This window comes from Gaeumannomyces tritici (genome assembly GCF_000145635.1).
Source record: "Gaeumannomyces tritici R3-111a-1 unplaced genomic scaffold supercont2.2, whole genome shotgun sequence".
NCBI classification, from domain to species: domain Eukaryota; kingdom Fungi; phylum Ascomycota; class Sordariomycetes; order Magnaporthales; family Magnaporthaceae; genus Gaeumannomyces; species Gaeumannomyces tritici.
The window spans coordinates 7,147,754-7,170,158 of NW_008804546.1; the positions used below are offsets into that span (position 1 = coordinate 7,147,754).

Consider the following 22,405-nt stretch of genomic DNA (forward strand, 5'->3'; position numbering starts at 1 on the left):
GTGTAGTGTGTGTGTGTGTGTGTGTGTGTGTGTGTGTGTGTGTGTGTGTGTGTGTGTGTGTGTGTGTGTGTGTGTGTGGGTGGGTGAGCTGAGACTCCCCATTTTCTCATCCGATCCTGCGCTTGCCATGTATGTATGTATACCTCGACGACGCGCGTGAGGGAGGGTTGGAGGGAGGGGGCGTGTGGGTAGGTACGCCGGGCAGGGAGGGTTGGTTGGTGTCGTGGGCGTGTGTGACGGACGGCAAAAGGGTCGGTGAAACCACCACATGGGTGCTCCTTGTGGACGGTTACACGTGGCATCCCTTCTTCCTTTCCCGCGAAGTCCTTGTTGCACCGCGGGCTTTCACTGCCTTCCGTGTGTCTGGCTGGCTGCTTTTGCGCTTGTATCATATATCAGATCCTTCCGTATTTTCATTTTACTTTTTTTGCCCTCCCCGACCTCGCTTCTGTTATCTATCCGTGAGGTCTCTCTTACCATCCAGCCACCGCCGCCATATGTCGCCACCCGTGACCACGGAGGGATGTAGACGACTGGCCCTGTGGCCATGTAACCGGCAGATGCAAGAATAGCCGCTGACGGACGAAAGCCTATGCAGCCCGCCTGTGGAGGGACTCCCGCTGTCGGACTCGAGGTCCGCCTGCCGTGCCAGTCAAGCATATGCCCAAGGAGGAGGGCTATAGGAACAAGAAAAAGAGATGGAAACGAATAGGGACAAAAAAGGTGCGCATGCGCTGCACCGAGTCGCTCCGTCCAACCCGCCAGAAGCCAATAGAGGCGCTGCTGCAGGTCTCGGGAGCGGACAGGAGGGCAAAGACCGACGACGAATAGAGTGCCTTGAGTGGCCCTCCTCGCTGACTTGGCGGGCACTCCGGGTAGCGTAGAGTTATCTTGGTAACCAACAAAGCAAGGCAGCACGATCGCCAGATGGGGCAGTAAGACTATGAAGTCGTCTCGGAAGGCAACGATGTGTACAATTCTTCACCACCGATGTCGACTAAGGACATTCACTTGGGGATAGGCACATCATCACGCTACTCAGGCACTTGAAAACGGACTTTCTATCGCCCCCTCGACCTATTTGATGCCCAAAGTGGCCAGCCCAGAGATCCGCGCATGTACCACCCTTTGAGACATTTCCACCCCTCCCAAGCCCTCCTTTTTTCCGCAACAGCCCAGACGGAAGGAGACAGCGGATCACCACTCAAAGGAGACGAAAACAAAAAAAAGGGGGGGTGAAAAGGACAAAAAATAAAACCAAGATCAATAAAGATAGTGCGCCAGTGCCAGCTGTCAAAACCAGAGAAAGCTAAACTACAGATGAGACGAGGCTATTCCCCAAGCAAGAAACAAAAGTTGCGAAAAATTAGATAATAGTATATCCACCTCATATCCGCTGCACTCGACGTAAGTTGGCCAACCAGTGGCGGCACGGCTTCCTTCACGGCTGTTGAACAATGACGCAGCAAAAGGCGACACGTCACGCAGCGGACCTTGTCAGGAGGTTGAATCCTAGCAGAGTAAGGTCGCTGTGATACAACAGGCCTGGCCACCCGAGTTATCTAGGACGTGCGGGCTCTCGATGTGGGCGGTGCCTTGCGGTGCCTCTCAAATCGAGGCGGGCGCCGGCCAATGCCTGCCATCTCTGGGCCTCTCTTCTGCTCCCATCGACAGGTGGCGTTCACTCGTCATCGTCCTTGGGCACCAAACGGACCTGCGCGTAGCGAGCCCTAATGTCAATCCCGCTGCGGCCGGCGGCTGGAGGAGACCGAGGCATTTGTGCTGGCTCGTGGTCCGCCTCCTCGGGCTCTGGGGTGGAGGGGATCGCATATGCGTCCTCCTCGCTGACGGTGCTCCGGGTGCTCTTGCGCCGCCATGATCCCGTGGTCTTGCGCGCTCCGGAAAAGGCCGAGACCAAAGTCTGCCTCATCGACTTGGTTCTTGTGAGTTTGGACGCTACGGCCTTCGTTTTGGCGCTAGGAGACGTCGTCTTCCGGTTCTTTTTCACGCCGCCACCCGATGTGGGCCTGAGCGCCGACGAAGCCACGTTGATCTCGTCCGCCGCTGCGGCAAGTGCTTTGGCCGAGGGCTTACGACTGCGCGGTGAGCCGGCTGCAGGCTCGCGAACCCTGACTTCAATCTCGCCCTTCCCGCTCTTCCTGCGCGACGATGGCGTCTTGGCCTTCGTGGCTCTCCCCTTCCCTCCCGTGGGCGTGGCAGCCACGATGGTTTCTGAATTTTTAAGTACCGGGGCCGAATTCCTCTTGCCGACCGAGCTCGCTGACGATGTCTTTGCCTTGGACCTGGGCGAGCCCTTGTTTTTCATGACCTTGCTGAGCAGCGTTGACGTGCTGGCGCGGCGCGTCACCGACTTCTTGATGCTCCCCTTGCCCGAGCGAGGCGTGCCAGATGTGCTCGCAGATGATGAGCCCGTCATGAGCGCTACGGCCGCCTTCGTGGTAGTAACGGTGATGGATGACACGCTGCGCTTGAGCTTGGCGGCTCCCTGGGTAACCTTCAGGCTCGCCGACGAGAGCGAGCGCTTGAGGCCCTCTCCAGCCTGCAGCTTTCGCTTCTTCATGCTAGCGGTTTCGGACTCATCGTCGCCAGGGGCACTCAGCAGCTCCTTGATCTTGCGCTTACCCGCCTTGACCTTGGCGCCAACCGAGTCCTTCGCCGCTGCCGCCGCCGCCGCCGCCGCCTTCTTGGCATTGTCGTTTCGCGTCTTGGGCCCGAGCACGCCACGGCAGTTGTTGCTACCGCAAAGACACTTTTGCACGTTCTTAGCGGAAAAGGGGTCGAAGTTGTAGTCGTATGTGAGCTCATCTCCGGTCTGGATCTGGCGGTCGCCAGCAAAAAGGGCCATCCTGGGCACGCCCGAGACGATCCATTTGATCATGCGGCAGTTTGGAGAACACGAATGGTTTACAAACCTCGCGATGCTGCCAGTAGTAGCATCGAGAATCATGTTCTGGTCGAACGACATCAGATAGTAACACTGTCGCATCGAGACTCGGTCAGACGGTTTGCTCACGTGACACCCTTTTCCTGCCCTGACAATACGTACCTGTTTGTCCTTGTAGACCTCATTCATGCGGCGGTCACACTCTTCCTCTGTGATGATCTCACCGGCGTACTCCATGATAATCTGGCCAGGCTCGAAGCAGCGGTTCGCGCGGACCCCGAAGCCACGGTCGCCCGTGTGGTACACCTCGACGCCGACACGGTAGCTGCCGCCCGTCTTGGTGCGGTCCTGCAAATCCTGGAATGCACGGTTCTTGCAGAGCTCGCGGCCGACATTGCAGTTCCCCTCGTTGCATTCGTACAGGACTGAGCGGTTCAGGCAGTGCTCACCGCAGCCGTCGGCGGGCGTGCATACACACACCGAGCGGTCGTAGTACGTATTTTTCTTCCAGTAGGACAGTGAATCGCCCACGAACCGACCTGTAGATGAGCGTCAACACAAGTCCATGGTGCCTGTCTAGTGCGGGGTAGATATGCTCACTCTTCGTAATCTTGCGCCACTCCTTGGGCTTTGGCTGGTCCATCAAGGGGTGGCACACATCGAAGGGGAGTTTGAAGTCGCGGCCACCGAGCAAAAGACGGAGGCCGCCAAACATGGGGAACGGCAGGGCCGTATTAGAAAGCACAGGTTCCGAAAACTCTGGTAGCTGGGAAAGCAGTTTCTTGTCGGCGCCCGAGAGACCGGCAAGGGGGTCGCGCGGCGCATCCTGTCCAGCATAGAGGCCCTTCTCCAGCCACTTCTTGGGACGTCTCTCTAATTTTGCAGACGCATCGGCGGCGTCAGCGTCCGCCTGCGCCTGCGCCTTCTTGCGCGACAGGTCCTCTTGCGCATCGAGACTGGCCTGTTTCTCCAGCTCAGCCTTTGCCTGCTTGGCGGCCTCGGCCTTGGCCTTCTCCTCAGCGGCAGCGACTCTGGGATCATAGAACTTTCCATTGCGCCAGACAGTTTGCAGAACCGGCTCGTCCTCAACCTTGGCAAACTCCTTCGTGTCTGCTAGTCGCTTCAACTCTCTGAGGATGGTGGGGTGTGTCTGCTCAAAGGCCTTGCGCGCGCGCTTGCCCATGTTGGCGAGTTGGGTGGCCAGCGACTCGGTCACTGGGCCCGACAGGCGGGTCGACCTGCGCGAGATTTCCGGGGTCGAAGTCTTGATTGACTTTCTAGTCGCGATTCTTGATGCGGACTTTGCGGTCTCTCTGCGGGGCTGTGTTCGAACTGACTTGGGGGTGTTGAGGCGATCGACGGACCAGTCGCGGTCCAGAGATGTGGCAGCGTCATTGGTGGTGTCCCCAAGGTGCTCAACCACTATCTCGTTCTCCTCTGCAGGCTCAGGGGCGACAAATACAGCATCGATGGCGGCTTGCGACGCCAGGACGGTTCCCCTTGGCCCATCCCTGACCACGTCTCCTTTTGAGCGCCGCCTTGCATGTCGGTCGGTTCCGCTCAGCTTCGCAATGTTATAGACTGGTGCTGAGGCGCGAGAGCGACGGGGACGCGTGGGCGTGGGTTCTTGGCAGGGGGTCTGGGAGCGGACGGCATCGATGAGGGGGGTGGCGCGCTCGGCGTCGGCGCCGGGGACGGAGATGATACTAGGCTGCTCCAGCAGGGCAATTACCGTCTCAATTTCTGGTTTCTGGGGCTCCGAGGCCAGGCTGATGCTGTCGGAGACGCTGGTGGGCGGTGTTGAGCTCAAGGACGCGGCGTTGGAGCTCGAGTCTGTCGGCGCGCCAGCAAAGCTGGACTCAGAGTCCAGCGCGAGCAGGTCGGCCATCTCGGCGGGGGGGACGCGACAAATTGCGGCGATTTCGGGTGTTGCGGAGGATCGGTCGTCCATATAGAGGGGAGCGACGCGTCGGGGCGAGATTTATTGGCGACGGAGTCGTTGGTGGTGGTGTTCTGGGCGGTGGCGGTTGAGGGGACTTGGGAAACGGCGGGTGGCACAAGCCAAACGCGACGTGTGAAGGGCGAAGGCGCACCAAGACTCAGCATGGGTTTGTGGCGTGCATTGCTGGGTGGAGCGGAGGGAGATGGAGGTCGTCTGGCGTGCACGAGAAAAAAGCAACGGACCCCCCGCCTATTTAAGAAGAAGGCTGGGCCTGCATCCGGGCCACCCACACCGTATCAAGTGCCCACTCTCTATTGAAGACAGGCACAATAAACGGCCAGGAAGGGGCCCTCGACGCCGCCTCCACCCCAGACTGGCCGGCAAGGCAGGCACTCAATAGCCACAATAGGAGCAAGCAGTCCGGCCCCCTCCGGGCAGACGCGAGCGACCAGCCCCTGAGAGCCAATGAGACGCCGGGCCGCAAACCTTCCTCACAGAAGACTGGACCTATCTCCGCCACAATAGGTAAGCCTTGGCGTGATGCTGCCGAGACAATAACAACAGAATAGGCCATGTCCCTATTCATCACCATCACCACCATCGCCACCATCACCACTACCAAACAGGCTCACACAATATCAACCTCCAAGCTGTCGGCGCCGGGTACCGACATGAATACACCGCATACCCCGAAAAGCATGGACCTGGACGAGAGGGATGCTGTCGTACAGTCCGGGCCCGTCCGCGGCTGCTGTTTGTGTTTGCCGTGGAATTCCGCGCCTACGTGTTTTGCCGTTGACTGCGCGTTGTGGCCATTACCAGTGGCCGTTTGTGGAAGCGATGAGCTAGGCTAGAGTTGGGGGTGGTGGTGCGAGCGAGCTCACGTCAGGGCTGTTGAACTCTCTCTGGCGAATTTACACACGAGTCTCCCGGCTAGCTATATCCTCGCCTGCATGTTTTGGCTTCGTGGAGGTCCTCACATTTCCCTTGAAACGTGAAGTATCACGCAAAGTACATGTCCGTTTTGAGATAAGCCCCTTAGTTGCTTTTTGAGGGGCTGGGTATCGCGAACCCAACGGTGTTCTGTCCAGATGCGGACACCCCACAACCCGCGCAGGACAATAGGCAATTAGTAACCCCAAATACTGCCCGAAATGCTGCTTATTACAAGATAAGCTTGTGCCCTCGGTCCTGGCACATCATGGGCAGTTAAATTTTGACGTATATCCTCGAACCCCCGGATCCCGGGTTTTGCCCGCTGGTCGTCGCCAAGTTTTGAACTAGTCCGAAGTCCAGGGGCCCTTACTTGCAGGGCAAGGTCACAGGATGAGCCACTGACAGCCATGAAACTTTGTGCACCGCTATCGAGCCCTCTTTCCTAAGCCATGGTTTGCCGGCTGTGGCATTCGCATATTGCTTTGGAGAGTGACATGAGGGAAAGCGGCAGGTAAACGGACACACCTAGCGATCCGGTGGCTTCTCCTCTTGTTTACATCTAGACATGGGCCCCGCAGTAACAACCCCTCTACCAGACCACGGCACCAACTTTGCCGGTGCGATCCGAATTTTTGAAGTACAGAGCCGCGGCTGGAACAACATGGCGCTGACGATGGTCTTGTCCAGATACGTCCAATGTTTTGTCGCAGTGGTTCTCTATACCGCGTCGGAGAATAACTTGTAATGTGCGCCATCCTTGGAGACCAGTGGAAGTCTGGAAGTTGATCATCACCAAACACATGACAGCAGGGATATCTACAAAGAGGTATCTGGCATATTATGCCCACATTTATCTCGAGGCCGTGCAAGGCTTGCCTGTCCGCATCGACAGTGAACCTGCTGTCACTTCTCTGCTGTAGCATATGTACCTGCCCTGAGATGCTTCAATATCTGGAGGGCATAGAGCCATACTTCAATCAGTGAGCAGAACGAAGTCGGCACCCATTTAACAACGCCGACGACCGGTCCAGATTTGTCAATAGCAGCCCCGGGGTGACATATGTAGATAGCCTGCGATTAGGTTCGGACAGGCTTGCAGCAACTGCTCACATTATGGTCCATTTACGATCATTTATATCCATGGAACCTCTGGGATTGAATAGGTACTCGTATGTCCCTGAGTGAGCAATGCTTGTTGGCTTGGTGCGTAAGTATTGCGATCGTTGGGGCGCGGGAGGATGGGTTTCCAAGCGTTAAAGGTATGTACTGACAAACTAGAAACACACGCCTCCGCTGGCATCACCATAAAGGTGGACACTTCTTCAGCACTTAGCAATGCTTTAACAACCACGCTTCTACATTATTGACCACTATCTTCAGCGGGTACCGATAGCTATGTCAGTCCTGGATTCATGGGAGGCCTTGGCAGCGTGGATCGCGAAAGCTTGCCAGAATACAATGGTAAGTAATCCTTCGTGTGCCTGTACCTAGAGGGAGAATAGCCTACCCTTGTCATAGTTGGTGGTGGTGGTATGTTCCTCTTTCACCTCGTTTGGTACTGGGGCCTGGCACGAACCGCAGGTTCCGCACCCGCCCAGGGTCATACCCACGGCTCCGAACGTTAACAAACATGACGCAGATATTCTCTTCTAGAAGAGGACATCTGATCCGGCGTTAAAAACATTCAGACCGTCAGTATCTTCCCAGTGATCGCGGGCGGATCCTAACCTTCTGCCAGTTTAATATTGTTGCCCCGCGGTATCCCGATCACCAATAAATAATCATGTGGGGCCCCACTCCTTCAGTCACCAGCGAGAGCCCCAGTAGTCGAAAGATAGAGCTACTGTCTAGACCTACGTGGCAGGAGGATAGTATCCACTGCCTTACGGGAAACGGCGTCTACACGAGGGGTTATGTAGGGATATTTTGTACTTCGCCTCTTCCTTCACTATATTATCTAAGCCATACAGTAAAACAGCAGGTAGCGCCATGCTTGTTCTTAACATATCAGCATAATGTACTTGTGTGGCTGCATTGTATTGTTGTTGCAGCTGTCAAAGGAGTCTTGTTCAATCTGCTAATAAGCTGCTGTCGTCCTGGGCTCTCTGGCAGAGGCAAGGCGGTTTCTAGTGCTGCGCCTGTCACTGTTGTCTAAGCCCGGATATGGAGAAACGGAGGTGTAGAATGCAATTCCTGCCGCTGCCAAATGTCAATCTGGAACGCGATTGCCCCTGCGATTGGGTCGACAAACTTTCTGTTTATGGTCAGATGTTGCGGAGTGCTTGGTTGGATTGGATGAAGCGAGGTCCAACGCACAGAGGTGCTCAGACACAAGCGGCGCGCTCAGGGGGTCGTTGAGACCAGCCACAACGCCACACGACCGGGGAAGCACCCGCTCAGCCTCTACACGTGACACGGTGCAAGACGGAGCGCTTGACCAACAGCGGCGCAGATTCGATTGGATCGCGCCCGAGAAATCAAAGTCGCGTTGCAGGGACCCATCGACCGCCGACCCGTCCAGCAAGCCCGAACCGGCCGCCTCGACCCGACATTTCGAGGCAAACCCACCGCTCACTCCCCTGTCGCCGTTGCCACTCGGGCTCTCTCGTTTGCGACACGCTCCGGCACTCGGACGGAGGCTTTTTACGACGTCTCGCTCTCTCACGCGACCTGCGTTCTTAGCCGGATCCACCACGGCGGCCATCTGAATTTCGCAAGACCCCGGCGGGGTGCGACGAGGGGGAGAGCGAGAGAGTGATCGAAGGAGGAACTGGGGAGGAGCCTCGGGAGCGAGGGGAACCCAACAGTTGCTCATTGAGATGGCGGCGAACGGGGAAGCGGCGGCGGTGGCCGCGGCACAGCTGGATAGCATCAAACCGCCCGAGGGCGTCATCATCCCGCCGCCGGGCGAGATCCGCGAGGTCATCGAGAAGACGGCCGGCTACGTGGTCCGTGGAGGTGTGGGCATAGAGCAGCGCCTGCGGGAGAACCACGGCAACAATTCAAAGTTCGGCTTCGTTGTCAACAGTGACGACCCCTACCACCCGTACTACGAATGGCGCAAGGCGGAGTACAAGGCCGGGCGCGGCACCGCCGTCGCCGCCGGGCGCGCGAGTGAAGCGGTAAAACAGGCCGAGGCCGTCGAGGTCGAGGACAAGGGCCCGCCGAAACCGCCCGACTTTGAGTTCTCGGCCAAGATGCCGCGAATGAACCAAAAGGACGTCGAGGTGCTGCGCTTGACAGCCCTCTTCATTGCCCGCAACGGCCGCCAGTTCCAGACCCAGCTTGCCCAACGCGAGGCCAAGAACCCACAGTTTCAGTTCCTTATCCCGAACCACACCTTCCACAACTTCTTCCAGCACACCGTCGACCAGTACGCCACCATACTCAAGGAGGACGGCATGGGCGGCGACGGCTCGCGCGCCCAGGAGGTCCGAGTCGCCGCCCTGCGCCGCAACGCCGAGGACCGCTTCAGCGTGCTCGAGCGCGCACGGCAGCGCACCGCCTACTCCGCCTGGCAGGCGCAGCAGCGCCAGAAGGAGGAGGCGCTCGAGGAGAAGAAGAAAGACGACTTTGCGCGCATCGACTGGAACGACTTTGTCGTCGTCGAGACCATCACCTTCTCCGAGGCCGACGAGTCCATCGCCCTCCCGCCTCCCACGACCCTCAACGACATCCAGTACGCCTCGCTCGAGGAGAAGAAGAATTTCTCCCTCAGCGCCCTGCGCATCGAGGAGGCCTTCCCCTTCGAGGACACAGACTACAACGCCCACCCGGTCAGGCCGCAGCCGGCGCAGCCGCAGCCGCAGCAGAACGCGCTCGACCTCCCGGTCCACCCCGGGCCGTCCCCGCAGCAACAACGCGGGTACGCCGGCCCGGTCCAGGACGAGGAGGAGGTCCGGAGGATACAGGAGCGCGAGCAGGCGCGGGCCCGCGCCCACGAGGCGCAGGCGCAGGCCAGGCCGAGCGCGGCGCCCGTCAAGATCAAGGAGAACTACGTGCCCAAAGCAGCCGCCCGCGGCGTCAAGGCGGCGGGGCAGATGGCCATCTGCCCGAGGTGTAACGAGCAGGTCCTCATGTCGGAGCTGGAGGAGCACATGCGAAGTAAGTTTTGCTCCCACAGGGCTACTACTACTACCCCCGCTCAGCCCGATGGAACATGGGACGGGCAGAATGCTAACCACATCGGCACACGACAGTCGAGCTCCTGGACCCGAGGTGGAAGGAGCAAAAGGCAAAGGCCGAGTCGCGCTACGCCACCACCAACATGGCGACGGCCGACGCCGCCAACAACCTGAAGCGGCTGGCCAGCCAGCGCACCGACGTCTTCGACAGCGTGACGGGCCAGCCGCTGTCCGAGGAGGAGATGGCGCGCCGCAAAAAGGCGACCATCAACAGCTACGACGGCAATCCGGACGGCAAGAGCCAGGCCCACATCGCGCACCTGCAGAACGTCAACGTCGAGGAGCAGATACGCGCGATCCAGCAAAAGTTTGGCGAGCGGAAGGACTAGGTCTGTTGCTCGCGGCTGCTTTTTGTTTCCCCATCCGAGAATCATGGCCGTGGCAAACAAAAGCGCCGGGGCCGCTGCCCTCTGAGCGGCTCGGGCTCCGCAGTGTCACTTCAACTTCACATGCTTGTGCTGTCGTCTTTCTTTCTCTATCTATTGGGATACATTGAACAAAATCGCCGAAATTATACCGATTCTTCCGAGCAAGAATACTCCGGCGGACACGAAGCATGAAGAAAGGGGGCGACCCAGCTTACTCCAGTGATAACCTTGTCTTTGTCGTATAATGTCATCATGTTTATATAGTGAAGGTGATTTTTGCTGCGTTGCGGCTGTGGGGATACTGTGAAGGAAGCGACCAGAAATTGATGGACCACAGCTACACGACCACATGAAGAATACATACACCGAGGAATCGCTACACAGCTTCCACACCGGAACTGGCCATTTGGGGTGCAAACATTCTGGCATGAACGGACGGGATCTCGACTGGGCTTGAATTGGTGCCGACCATACGTGCTTCGCTATGCAAGAGTCATCATGCCTTCAGCACACACCAAGTCCATGGGCGTGGCGCTCAAGGCACCACGCCCTGCCGCTTGCTAGCAACACCTGAAACCATGTCATAACCAAACAAACAAACAATCAAACAAACGCTACAGTCATGTTAAACAAGGTGATCGCGATATATAAAACGTCTGCCTTCTCATCCGCATACTCGCTCGACAAGTTTCCATTTCTCCCCTCCCTTCCATTCCTTTATCCGCCCGCTTTTCGTCTCTGTCCACTCCAGGCTATATTCCACATCGTTTCCTCCGCCGTAGCCAATCTCAGAGTCTTGTTGCTATACCAATTCTAGCCATGGAAGCCAGAGAGCTGTATATGAGGGCTGAATAAGAAGCAGACAAACAAGGGCTTAGGGGTGACGAGACCTCCATCACCGGCCTCTCGACCCGTCTCGGAGAAGTCCGAAAAGGACGGCACTACTGCGGATTTCTGGTAACAGAAGATCGCTTGGTCCTGGGTACTCGTGTGCTAGCCGTGGCATTGCATCAGGGGCCCCTCATCCAGGTATTCTAGTACCTATCACGATGAGCCTGGTGTGGCGGGTGCCCCTGACTCCTGACCTTGGCAAGGTCGCTGAAGGCACTGTTAATGGCCCTCCCGAGATCCTTGTAGCTCACGATGAAGTCGGTATCGCTGTCGCGGCTGGTCAGTCGGATCCGCTCGTCGACCCCGGCGTCCAGTTTGGCCAGACAGCGGAGCATGTGGCCCATGTCCAGCACAGGCTGCCCTTGCGCGTCAACTTGGTGGAACACAAAGTCGCGAAATAGCTTAATCATGTAGCGGTCCCCGTTCTCGGACCACCGCGGATCCCCCTCAAACTCGAGGCGCTCGTTAACGACCCCGAGCTTCAACATTAGCCGGGCCGCCCGCCCGTTCTCGACCTCACGGTAGAGCTCCGAGTAGAGGGCGTCCGACTGGCGCTGTTTCTGATCAAAGGCTGTGGCCAGGTGGTGGTTGATGCCCGTCAGGAGGTTGTCTACCGATTTGCTCGCCCCTGCCTGTGGCGGGTTCAGCAGCCAAAGGACAGTCTCTTTGAGCGCCATCGAGTGGTTCCTACCCATCTGCTCGACTGCCGTGGCCAGATTGAGACTGATGGGCAGCGTGTGCGTGGCCAAAGACACGATCACCTTGCCGAACGCGACAAAGTCCTCCTGCTGGAGCTCCGCCAACGGCTTTGGGGTTTCGAAATTGACAACATCGAGGATACCACATGCGCTCAGTCGTATCCGGTTCTTCTCCGTCAGAATGATCTTGCTGAGATCCACACAGCGGGCTGCGAGGTTCGCCGAGTGTATCGCCCGCAGCGCGTTGGAGATCTGAACGATGTAGCTCCATAAGATGCTCTCTGTGGCTGGGACTGGATTACGGAACTGGCCCTTTTGGGCGCTTGGGAAGTGGTGCTCCGCTAGTGTCTCCGAGAGCGGGTGGTAGTCTTGGGCAAACATGAGGGAGCTGTCGCCGAATGCCCTGTTCGTGAAGGCGTCGTGAAGCGTCACTATGTTTCCGTTGCTAATCTTCTTCCACTCCTTGACCGGCCGCAGGATGTTCTCATTGGACACCTTGAAGCCCTCAAGGCGTCTCAGGCAGTACATCCTGCCCGTCTTGCTCGAGATCGCCTTGTACACCCAGCTCGTGTAGCTGAAGATGCCAGACGTCTTGCGAGCGATCTTGTCAAGAGGAACTAGCGAGTGGTAGTTGGCCAGCTGGGGCAGTTGGGTTGCAGCTTGGGTGCGGGTTAAAGTCAGCAGGCTTGCCGAATCCCAGGCCCGGTTGCGGCAACTTACGAGGCATGACCTGGAGAGCCGCATGCGCCTTTTTCTGTATGTCTTCCCTCAGTTTTTCGGGCATGAAGAAGTCGTAGGTTGAACGTTGCCATGGCTGCAGATCATCCTTGTAAGGGCCAACTGGAGCGTAGAGGTGGTATTGCTGGCAGCGTTTGCACGTCAGCGGCTAGCCGGTTACTGCGCGGAGACGCGGAGACAGAAAGCATACCGGCTGTAATGGGGCAGTAAACCCAGACTGGCCGCCAGGATAGAATGCGCCGCCGTGGTTGACCAGGCCAGAGTGGTCATTAGCATAGGGGTTATACTGCGGCGTGGGCAGGGAGTTGGTTACAGGGCCCATGGTAAATGGGTCGTAGTTGAGTCCGGCATCCTGGACAGTGGCCACTCCGTTTGTCCCGATGTCGTAGTGCTGCGGAGTAAACTCTCTGATAGAACCAACATTGCTGAAGGCGCTCGGCGTCGTCGTCACTGAGGGTATTTCAACCTCTGGCGGGTGGGGCGTTACTGAGGGTGTGGCAGCTGGAGAACCTCGTGAGCTTGAAGCACCGTCTTCGCTCTCTCCGGCTGCGGTTTGATGCCTACCTGACGCTCGGGGAGTGAAAACAGCAGCGCTGGCAGCGTGAGAAGATGAGAAAGTCTTTTTTGCGGGTTGCTGCGAAGCGGCAGGGGTAAAGGGGGCCGATTCTACATTCAACGCCTTTTTGGTGGATCTATTTTCGCTGTTAGCATATCGGGGGAACCAATGGCTGAGTTCCAAATTATCGCTGGAGACCGGCCCCTCGCAGGACCTGGTCCCCTGCCGAGGACGCGGCGCGAAGGCAGGAGAAAGTGCAGAAAGTTGTCGAGATGGGAGCGTCAATGACGAATGCAGCGGATGGCGAGGCGGCGACATGATAGAGAGGCCCCGTTCTGTAGAAGACTGGGTGGCCGGCTGGGGAAGGTCTGACTCCGAGGATGATAAGCGCGTCGAAGGCTGCGCAGATGGATCCAGCCTTGGGAGATCATCTCCGGTAAAACGGTTCAAAGCGAAATTTTCGCCGAGACCGCAAGGCCCGTTTACCGTGGCACTTGATGCTGAGCTAGCAGGAAACTCTACCACGGAGGGAGCAAAGAGGCTGACTGATCTCATCTCCCCGAAGCCCCGTTCAGATATTATGCCTCTGATAGGCTCGCGCGCTGGGAGCGAACGGTCCAGAGAACCGATCTTGTCCGGCAGGGCCAGCTCGGTCGAGCCACTCTGGATGGCAGTGTTTCGCCCAGGGAGGCGCCGCCGGTTTCTCATTCCTTGGTTCTAGCTAGGAATTCTGGCTGGCGTTGGGGGCCCGCTAATGGGAGTAGAGGTTTCGCTCGGCGGCAGCCACCGGGCCAAACTGGCAGCGGGCTCCGTCCGGGGTCTGTGAAGGCTGCGTAGCCGTTTTGGTGTAATATGTGGGGTGGGACTTCGAGTTGGTGGCGCTGACTTCGGTTTAGGAGTGCAGGCAGGCGTGCTGTACTGCTGGACTGAGCTATCCGCGGTCCTTGGGAATGCACCCGCATGAGGCTCTAGGTTGGGAGGTATCGGGGCTGATACAGTTTGGCGGGGGATCCGAGGAGACCGACCCCCTTTACTCAAGATAGAGACAAGTGGACGTCCGCCAGGGGTCAACGAGGGTGTCTGCTTCGTGTGTTCCGCGTTCTGCGCCTCGGAGGCTGTTGCCAGTGATATCGGGCAGCCTTGTGGGTGCGGCACACTCTGTTGTGAAACTGGGTCGTTTTGGGGCGAAGGACGGCTGAGCGAATGAAGCACATTCCCCTTGCCCCCAAGCCCAGCGGCAACCGCAGCAAACGAGCGCGGAAACGGAGTCGCGGGGCGTTCTCGTGGGAGGGAGACGGAGTCCGCACCTCCGGTCTGCTCCATCTCGCTGAAGAACAACGGTTGTCCTTGAAGTATACTGTAGGCAAATCGTAGGACTGCTGTCGCGGGAACGATGGCAACGGGATATCGATATCGGTGGTGGGCGTACTTGTGTAGGTTTGCGGTTTGATATTTCCATGCTCCCCCTGACCGAAGTCGAGGCGAGTGACATGCGAGCGGCCGCAGCATGCAAAGCGGCCCAATGATGGCAGGCGTGTCGAGCGATCAGGCGCGAGTGTCTCGGGGCAGCCAAAGCCGGGCGCATTCGTCGATAATCGTATGGGCGCGTGGGAGTTGATAGGGCAGGTGGAGAGATGAGAGGAACAGGAATAACAGGGGTTGACGGGCGGGGGAAGGTGATGTGGAATGCATAGGGGCGAGCGTGGAGGAAGGACCTACGTGTCTGTTTTGGGCGATTTCTTTGACTGGTCGTGACTGAAGGCGCAACCGGTGTCTTCGTAGCGGCAGTGGCCGTATATAAGGATGTTTCGGCAAAGTGTGTCTTTGGTATCTGCTCACACGTATGGACACGGGTCCGACGGTTAGTTTGGTGTTAAAGCATGTGTAAGGAAGCACGGCGCGTCTCGCTGTAGTTTGTGGGGGCGGCGACCTGCCCAAGGCCACTGCTATATCGACAGGAGAGTGCGGAGGTTAAGTCGCCAGCCAGGTGCGAGTAACGCAAAGGGGGTAGAGGACATGACAGGAGGACCGAGGAAGCGACGTACCACGGCCTTTGGGCCTCGGCGAGCCGAGCTGCCGGCGAAAGTCGTTGGAGTTGTAGCGTGTGGTCGCCATGGCGCACGAGGCTGCCCAGACTGGGGCACAAGGTCAATTCAAAGAAGACGCTCCCCCTTGACCCGCTCTACGATGCCCTTATGCCGCTCGCTCGTGTCACGTCAGCATGAGCCGGAACGGAGAGGTTGCGTGGGTGCGTGTGGATGTACAAGCTGGGCTGAGGGGGAGGGAAGGGTCGGCTTGGCAGCAGCGGGTCAGGCGCCGCCCCAACCCAACGACAGGAGCTCGACTACTGTTCGTGATTGCCGCCGGCGGAGGCAGGGGGAGGGGCCGAGGGGCGAGGCAGGCACGGGATGGCGAGGGCGGCACGGCGCGAGGGGAGACACAGGACGACAAAGCGGTCGGCGCAAGTGGGGCGGCGGCGGCAACTTTGCCGGTGTCGAGAGCGGGTTTCGCGGCTTACTGGACTTTGGCAAACATTTCCCATTGTAACCAAGTGTCGGGGGCCGTCATTCGCGAGAATCCCAGCGTCGCGGCGGCGCCCTGGCGTTGGTGGCAGCGTCTGGGGTCACGGCGGGTTGCTGCAGATTTTCACGATAATTGGCAGTGGGCGTCCTCGCTGGTGTAGTTGCGGCGGGACGAAGTTGCCGTCGCTTCGGCCGCCGTGTGGAAGTCAGAGGCTCGAGCGCGCGCCTTCCTCCTCAGCCTAGGACACTGGTGGGGCCTTGGGGTCGCTTGGGTCCTTGGCGGCCCATCGGCTCGGCCCCCTGCTGCTCTCAGGCACACAGGAGTGGAGCTAGCACAGTACCTCAACCACCGCTTCTTTGGGGCAGAATGTGCTGGCCGCCGAGGTATCTCCATAACAATAGTGGGCCCAAGGAGCTTCCAAGCGAGCGGGCAGGCCGCACGGGATCGGCCTACCTACAAGGTGAGCTGGCCATCAGTGCTTCCCCCCTCCCTGCGCGACCTCACTAATCAATCGATCCGTTTAGATGCGTTTTCACTGCTGGTAGAGGTAACATACACTCACGCAAGTAGCGCCTTGAGGACACTCAACCCGCATCCCCTTTGTGGTCCCTGGTCACGCAGCGCAGCAAACACAAATCCCACACACGGCGACCCCATTTTGCAGCTCAACCGACGTTGGGCCAACGTGGACGAATCAGAGTTTCGCATGCTACAGCAGCCCAGACTACACTTCCCTCCTTCTGCACTGGCTGCACTTGCTTCGTCTGGCCACAGCACCAAGACGGCGCCACTGGTCCTTTTGCACAACCCAACGCGCCAGCCTTGATCCTCGACACCACCGGCATCCCCGCTGGCGCCCGCCGACACACTCCCTGCAACTCCACCTCGGCTGATGGGCGTTTGACGAGGCTCCAGCCCGGTGACATCAGTCATTCCGTCGTTTGTGCGGGAGCTCTACTCCGGAGCTGGAACAAGCTTCGAGAGAGCCCCTCGGTCCAGGCAGGCAGCAATTGTGGTCTTCGTTGTTATTTTTTACTTTTCGCTCCTTCAATTCTCTGTGCATCGCCCCCTACCCCTCCTCACCCCGCTGTGATCCAGGCCCATCACCAACCATGGCGGAAAATGGCGATGTAGACCTGTCTGGGCTCTCGGACAGCCAACAGGAGGCCCTCCAACAATACACCATGATCACGGACCAAGACGTCAAGGATGCCATCCCTTTACTCCAGAGGTCACAATGGAACGCCCAAGTATGCTCCGGTCGGCCCGCGAACCCTAGATGAGACAGGCTTGCTGACACCAAATACTACATCTCAGATAGCGATCGCCAAGTTCTTCGACGGTGAGGGTCCCGATCCGCTAGCAGCGGCAATTGCTGAGCGAGAAGCCTACAATTCGATCCCCGTTGTTCCACCAAATGGCACCATTCGGTACGAGAGCCTCCAAGACAGCCTAGAAGGATACAACTCGTCGGACGGGCACGTACACAGGACCGAAGCCGCTCCGAGGGTTGTTCCCCAACCTACGACGACCTACAGGCCACCCTTCCTACTCTCCATCGTCATGGCACCATTCAATATCATGTACCGCCTGTCAAGGATCCTGTTCCGGACTGTCTTTCACCTGTTATCCTTTATTCCCCGTCCACTGCTGCCGCGGGCGCTCGGAACTGCCCTGACCAAGAGCACGTACGGACGGCGACAGCTCATGCCGCGCGACTCGGCTGCTCGATTCAAGCGCGAGATGGAGGAGACTTATGGCGCGGACGATCTGCCATGGTTCGACGGCGGGTCTGCACAAGCCTACGACCTCGCCAAACGGGAGCTCAAGTTTCTACTGATTGTGCTGCTGTCCCCCGAACACGACGACACGGACACTTTTGTGCGCGAGGTCTTGTTGGCACCCGAGGTCATGGCCTACGTGAAGGACCCCGCCAACAATATTCTTCTATGGGGCGGAAACGTGCTTGACTCGGAAGCTTATCAAGTTGCCAACGAATACAAGTGCACCATGTTCCCGTTTTCCTGCCTTGTGTGCCTGACGCCCAAGGAGGGCAGCACACGCATGGGTACCATCAAGCGGACCATCGGCCCCACGACGGCGGAGCGTTTTCTTGCCGGTATTCGCACTGCGATCGGCAAGCACGCCCCGGACCTGGATGGCGTGCGGGCCGAGCGGGTTGCGCAGGCAGCCGCTCGCAGTCTGCGGGAGGACCAAGACTCTGCGTACGAGCGGTCACTCGCAAAGGACCGCGAAAAGGCTAGACTGAGACGTCAGCAGGAGGCCGAGGCTGCTGCGGCGGAGAAGCGGGCTTTGGAAGAGGCCGAAGCTGCCGCCCGGCGAGCCGAGGCTAGAAGCCAGTGGAAGGTATGGCGTGCAGCCATGATCGCGCCGGAGCCGCCCGCCGGTGATGGCAAGGAGGTAGTGCGCCTCGCGCTCATGATGCCGGAGAATACTGGGGCCGGGAGGATCGTGCGACGGTTCGCAGCACACACGACTATCGAGGAGCTGTATGCATTCGTCGAATGCTACGGCGTTGAGGGAAGTGAGAAGGCGCCTCTGGGACCGCCCGTGAACTACAAGCACGAGTACGAATTTCGCATCGTCTCGGTCATGCCGCGCGAGGTGTACGAGCCCAGTGAGACAGAGACGGTGGGCAAGAAGATTGGGAGGTCGGGCAATTTGATTGTCGAGGCGACGGTGTTCGACGATGACGACGAATAACAACCCTGTTGATCCAAGACTTACATGTATGCTTATCTAGACAATCCCCAGGTCACTTCTCCCAGGCTGCCATGAAGCCATGGTTACAGGGGTATATTTTGTTGTTTTGTCATAATCCGAGGACAATAGAGTACCACCATGTTGGGCCGAAAGCCACGCCCGCCAGCTCTGATACTTCTCGGAATCCCGAGGCGACGCATTCCCAGCTTGGCTGGCCACGGCGGCATCTTGGGCTTTAAAGATGGGGCCGACATTGTGTCCCGGTTGCGTCCGGGCTGTGTGGTATGAGGCGTCGCACTGCGCGTCTTCCCGGGCAAGAGATAACGATAGTGTGTCCACATGCCGAGTGACACCATTCTTGGCGGCCGAGTTTTTTCCTTTTTTGGCTGCACAGTCTCAGAGTGGGAAACAACAGTCGCTATAAGAAAGGCGGTTAAGGATACTTAATACAAACGCAAACACTCGCGCCCACACCGACTACCTTTGCCCTGGCGTCATGCACAAGACCCCGAACTAAGGCGACGGAGCAGAGTAAGTGGAGGTGGGCCGCGAGTCCCGCCGGGGCTGTGTGGCTGGCATCTGCATCACGATGGGCAGTCCAGGCCAATATCAATGAGGCGTGAATTCCCCCGACTGGATTTCACAGCCAAAAGGCCAAGTTCAATCTTTGGCACTGGATGTGCCATGAGATGCTGACTCGCCGATGAGAGTGGTGGCCCCATGCGCCGCTCTTTGTTCGCTGTGAGCGGGGCCGGACGACGAGTCTGGTGATGGCGGTGATGGAGCTTGTGATATTCCAGCTTGCGTGGACGTGGAGTCTTTCTGATGCTGCACAGCCCCAAAAGCTAGCTCTTGGCACTGTTGGCCAATACCGTCACGGCACTGGGTGATTCTTCAGCGTGCCAGGAGCCTCATGTTGGTCTCTGCCCCATCACACTCGCCCTCGTAGGCTACCACATTCTCGGGGACGCGCCTCGGGAGCTTGGGCCTGTCGCCCGTCTCTGTACCCCAGTTTCGTGGGCGGTGCTGTGGCGGGCAGGGAAGGACAACGGCCGGTTCAATGGAGAAGCACCCAAATTAGAAAAGCGCAGCAGCTTGCATCTCCTTGCAAACGGCCGACGACTGCGGCTTGCGTCTTGTTGGGCTTGCAGATCATATTCTGGTGACGAACCAGGAGAGTCGAAGCCAGGTGTAGACTTTGGTTTTAATACATCGCCACTGTTACCCTTTGGTCAAAGGAGATATCAGTGTGCCTGTTCCCTCCCATTTCGAATTGACAATCGGCAGCATAAGCAAGGAAGAACCTTGAGCGTCGCGATCAATTCGGTGTCGTTCCCAAAACCGAGCCGCCCAAAACAGCCAACTCCGAGTTTCAGTGTCCGAACAACGAACGCCCTGCCTCTGCCACGTCGGCTGCCACGAACTACGCGAAGATAAAAAATACATCCTGCGCGCGCGCCTGTGACTCGAACCGGCGAAATTGCGACCGCCTGAAGCGAGCGGCGAGCTAGATCCATCGCCCACCCATACTGTCGGCCCTACTAGCGCAATCAATCTGGATCACCAAAACCCGCCCGCTCCGCAGGCGCCCCATCTCGGCGCCTCTCCCGCAGGCGGAGCCCACCCGTGAGCTGCAACGACAACCCCCAATACCACTCTCACCTCCAGGCAACCCCCAGCCACGAGAGCTGCTTTAGACCGACACCACCCTCGACATCGGCCGCCACGGCCTTGCGAAAATCCATAACAAACACCTCGAAGAACGAATCGCCTGAGTACGGAGCAACGATGAAGGCCATGAAAGGGCTGAGCATGAACAAGGTGCTTGGCGGCATCAAGAGGAAGGCGACGAACGGTACGAACCCCACTGTCTGGCCATTTGGCGCGCGCATAGGTAGCACTACCACTTGAAGCCTCTTCCGGTCGCCCACCGCCCATCCAAGAAACTAACGAGACGCTCCGTGTCCTCCCTACCAGAGCACAGCAGTAATGCCAACGGTTCGGGGTCAGGCGGCGACCCCGCAGACGAGACGCCTGAGGTTGTCGCCTCTCGCAATGTGGTATGCATCGCCAGTCACACACAGAGGAGCGCGAGCCGGCGGCTGACTAGACTATGCTGCTTGACAGCGGCGTTTCTGCGAATCAGGAGGACGCGAGAATGCGGTACGTTCCTCCGAATCATCCGTCGAGCTGCCCATGCGCCCCACAGAGGCTGATAGGAGACACTTGACAGGGCGACGAGGTGACCTTTCTGCCCGCCATCGTCGACGCAGCCGAGTCTTCCCCGGCCGCCGCGGCCGAGTGCGCGCGCATCATCCGCAAGTATCTGCACAAGGATTTCTGGACCAAGCCGTCGTTCCAGTACAATGCCATCATGCTCATCCGCATCCTAGCCGACAACCCCGGCCAGACCTTCACACGCGCCCTCGACAAGAAGTTCGTCGACGTCGCCAAGGAGCTGCTCCGCTACGGCCGTGACGCGTCTGTCCGCCAGATGCTCATGGAGACACTGGATGCCTTTGAGGCTACTAAGGCGTACGACGAGGGCCTAAACCTCATCCTAGAAATGTGGCGGAAGGAAAAGGAGAAGGCCTACAAGGCCTACGGAGTACGTTTCGCCTCTTGCCTTGTCCATGACACTAGGACACCACGCTGACTGTTGCCCGTTGTGTGCACCCAAAACCAGGTTCCACCGCCACAAGCTGCCCCGCGCATGCCGAGCGACGGGCCGCCGTACAACCCGCACTCACAGAACTACTTTGCTCGCAGTCATAGGAACAAGCAGCTGCCGGAACCCATCGAGCTGGCCAACCGGCTCGAGGAGGCGCGCACATCAGCCAAGCTGCTGCAACAGGTCGTGGCCTGCACGCCGCCTGCCGAGGTGCTCAACAACGACCTGATCAAAGAGTTTGCCGACCGCTGCCTCAGCGCCTCCAGGTCCATACAGGGCTACATGACAGCCGACAACCCAGCCCCGGACAACGACACGATGGAGTCCCTTATCGACACCAACGAGCAGCTGCAGACCGCCCTCAGCCAGCACCAACGCGCCGTGCTCAACGCCCGCAAGCATATGGGTCCCGGCGATCAGACGACTCCGCCGGCCGGCGCGCCGCCCCAAAGGACCACCGCCGGCTTGACGATCGGGTCGACCGGGTCCCAGCCCGAGGCGCCGCAGAACGGCATGGGCTTCCAGTCGTTTGAACCGAGCAGCCGCAAAGCCGTCGGCAAACAAGTCGAAGGCGGGCCGAGCAGGTCCACGAGCGGCACTCCCAGGCCCGAGGAGGACCCGTTCGCCGACCCCGTCGACGAGCCGAGCGGCGCCGGTGCCTCGACTCGCGTCGGAGATGCGGGGTCGTTGTCGGCCGCCGGACGGCCAGGGGCGGCGCCAGCGCCGGTGCCGGTATCCCCGATCGAGCCCTCAGACAACGGGCCCCCAAGGCTAGCGCTGGAGCCGTTCCACCCGGGCGGCTTCGGGGGTTCAGCGTCCGACAACGCCGCAGCGGGCGGCAGGAGCAGGGGCATGACGCGCGGCTCCGAGGACCTGTACGACGACTCGGACGATGATCGACAGAGGCCTGGCGGCGCTGCAAAAGCCTCCAAAGCACCACAGCAGCCTGTAAATCGTTATTAGTCTCGGTGAGAGATGGTGTCGTGAAGAGAACACGCGGAGAGGCTGCCGTATTCATGGCGAGTGCAGTCCTCGGACAAAGCGTTGCGCGGGGTATTCGATGTTTTATTTTCCTCCGCTCCCAGCTCATGAACAGCTCTTGGAATGTTTCGCCTCTTCTTCCTTCCTACTCGAGCGATGTTGTGCTATCAAAGGTCCGATACATCCTTACCCCTACTTTGGATTGGAATTTCTTCGTTTTCCTTCTGCTCCTTCTTTTCTGCTTTCTCAAATAGCAAGAAAGTCCACTACGTTTCCCCCCCCCCCCCC

At 58.7% G+C, this 22,405-nt stretch overlaps 6 protein-coding genes across 7 annotated transcripts; 4 read left to right on the forward strand and 2 right to left on the reverse strand.

Moving 5' to 3' along the window:
• Positions 1-1,014: 1,014 nt before the first annotated feature.
• GGTG_04964 (hypothetical protein) lies at positions 1,015-5,026 on the reverse strand. The gene is made up of 3 exons (XM_009222762.1): positions 3,506-5,026; positions 3,068-3,444; positions 1,015-2,998 (listed from the first exon to the last, which is right to left on the reverse strand). The coding sequence occupies exons 1-3, from the start codon at positions 4,854-4,856 to the stop codon at positions 1,682-1,684; spliced, it is 3,045 nt and encodes a 1,014-aa protein (XP_009221026.1). The 5' UTR covers positions 4,857-5,026; the 3' UTR covers positions 1,015-1,681.
• A 1,945-nt stretch (positions 5,027-6,971) lies between these two features.
• GGTG_04965 (hypothetical protein) lies at positions 6,972-7,408 on the forward strand (the record flags this gene model as incomplete). The annotated part of the gene is made up of 3 exons (XM_009222763.1): positions 6,972-6,990; positions 7,164-7,244; positions 7,302-7,408. 3 exons carry the CDS (start codon positions 6,972-6,974, stop codon positions 7,406-7,408), a joined length of 207 nt encoding a protein of 68 aa, XP_009221027.1.
• Positions 7,409-8,239: 831 nt separating this feature from the next.
• Positions 8,240-10,960, forward strand: GGTG_04966 (pre-mRNA-splicing factor sap114). The gene is made up of 2 exons (XM_009222764.1): positions 8,240-9,887; positions 9,983-10,960. The coding sequence occupies exons 1-2, from the start codon at positions 8,603-8,605 to the stop codon at positions 10,294-10,296; spliced, it is 1,599 nt and encodes a 532-aa protein (XP_009221028.1). The 5' UTR covers positions 8,240-8,602; the 3' UTR covers positions 10,297-10,960.
• Positions 10,721-15,936, reverse strand: GGTG_04967 (PAB-dependent poly(A)-specific ribonuclease subunit PAN3). The gene is made up of 7 exons (XM_009222765.1): positions 15,737-15,936; positions 15,264-15,410; positions 14,938-15,049; positions 13,227-13,354; positions 12,853-13,163; positions 12,645-12,786; positions 10,721-12,583 (listed from the first exon to the last, which is right to left on the reverse strand). Exons 2-7 carry the CDS (start codon positions 15,331-15,333, stop codon positions 11,370-11,372), a joined length of 1,977 nt encoding a protein of 658 aa, XP_009221029.1. The 5' UTR covers positions 15,334-15,410; positions 15,737-15,936; the 3' UTR covers positions 10,721-11,369.
• A 352-nt stretch (positions 15,937-16,288) lies between these two features.
• Positions 16,289-18,938, forward strand: GGTG_04968 (UBX domain-containing protein 8). Its single transcript, XM_009222766.1, has 2 exons — positions 16,289-16,991; positions 17,059-18,938. Exons 1-2 carry the CDS (start codon positions 16,854-16,856, stop codon positions 18,463-18,465), a joined length of 1,545 nt encoding a protein of 514 aa, XP_009221030.1. The 5' UTR covers positions 16,289-16,853; the 3' UTR covers positions 18,466-18,938.
• A 620-nt stretch (positions 18,939-19,558) lies between these two features.
• On the forward strand, positions 19,559-22,402 carry GGTG_04969. Of its 2 annotated transcripts, none has more exons than XM_009222767.1 (5): positions 19,559-20,359; positions 20,443-20,525; positions 20,593-20,628; positions 20,699-21,073; positions 21,152-22,402. In XM_009222767.1, exons 1-5 carry the CDS (start codon positions 20,254-20,256, stop codon positions 22,097-22,099), a joined length of 1,548 nt encoding a protein of 515 aa, XP_009221031.1. In that variant the 5' UTR covers positions 19,559-20,253; the 3' UTR covers positions 22,100-22,402. The 2 variants fall into 2 exon arrangements, with proteins under 2 accessions (XP_009221031.1, XP_009221032.1); XM_009222768.1 differs by having other exon boundaries at positions 19,559-20,320.
• The last annotated feature ends 3 nt before the right edge of the window (positions 22,403-22,405 follow it).

What these genes read in the sequence shown, in the direction of transcription:
- GGTG_04964 (XM_009222762.1), bottom strand. Translation starts at nt 4,856, where the DNA reads ATGGACGACCGATCCTCCGCAACACCCGAAATCGCCGCAATTTGTCGC. An exon ending in GTGGCGCAAGATTACGAAGA is followed by an intron (nt 3,445 to 3,505) that starts GTGAGCATATCT and finishes GCTCATCTACAG; the next exon opens with GTCGGTTCGTGGGCGATTCA. An exon ending in AGGTCTACAAGGACAAACAG is followed by an intron (nt 2,999 to 3,067) that starts GTACGTATTGTC and finishes TCGATGCGACAG; the next exon opens with TGTTACTATCTGATGTCGTT.
- GGTG_04966 (XM_009222764.1), top strand. Translation starts at nt 8,603, where the DNA reads ATGGCGGCGAACGGGGAAGCGGCGGCGGTGGCCGCGGCACAGCTGGAT. An exon ending in GCTGGAGGAGCACATGCGAA is followed by an intron (nt 9,888 to 9,982) that starts GTAAGTTTTGCT and finishes GGCACACGACAG; the next exon opens with TCGAGCTCCTGGACCCGAGG.
- GGTG_04967 (XM_009222765.1), bottom strand. Translation starts at nt 15,333, where the DNA reads ATGGCGACCACACGCTACAACTCCAACGACTTTCGCCGGCAGCTCGGC. An exon ending in AAATCGCCCAAAACAGACAC is followed by an intron (nt 13,355 to 14,937) that starts GTAGGTCCTTCC and finishes CAGCGAAAATAG; the next exon opens with ATCCACCAAAAAGGCGTTGA. An exon ending in TTACTGCCCCATTACAGCCG is followed by an intron (nt 12,787 to 12,852) that starts GTATGCTTTCTG and finishes AAACGCTGCCAG; the next exon opens with CAATACCACCTCTACGCTCC.
- GGTG_04968 (XM_009222766.1), top strand. Translation starts at nt 16,854, where the DNA reads ATGGCGGAAAATGGCGATGTAGACCTGTCTGGGCTCTCGGACAGCCAA. An exon ending in GGTCACAATGGAACGCCCAA is followed by an intron (nt 16,992 to 17,058) that starts GTATGCTCCGGT and finishes ACTACATCTCAG; the next exon opens with ATAGCGATCGCCAAGTTCTT.
- GGTG_04969 (XM_009222767.1), top strand. Translation starts at nt 20,254, where the DNA reads ATGAAGGCCATGAAAGGGCTGAGCATGAACAAGGTGCTTGGCGGCATC. An exon ending in TTGTCGCCTCTCGCAATGTG is followed by an intron (nt 20,526 to 20,592) that starts GTATGCATCGCC and finishes GCTGCTTGACAG; the next exon opens with CGGCGTTTCTGCGAATCAGG. An exon ending in AGGCCTACAAGGCCTACGGA is followed by an intron (nt 21,074 to 21,151) that starts GTACGTTTCGCC and finishes ACCCAAAACCAG; the next exon opens with GTTCCACCGCCACAAGCTGC.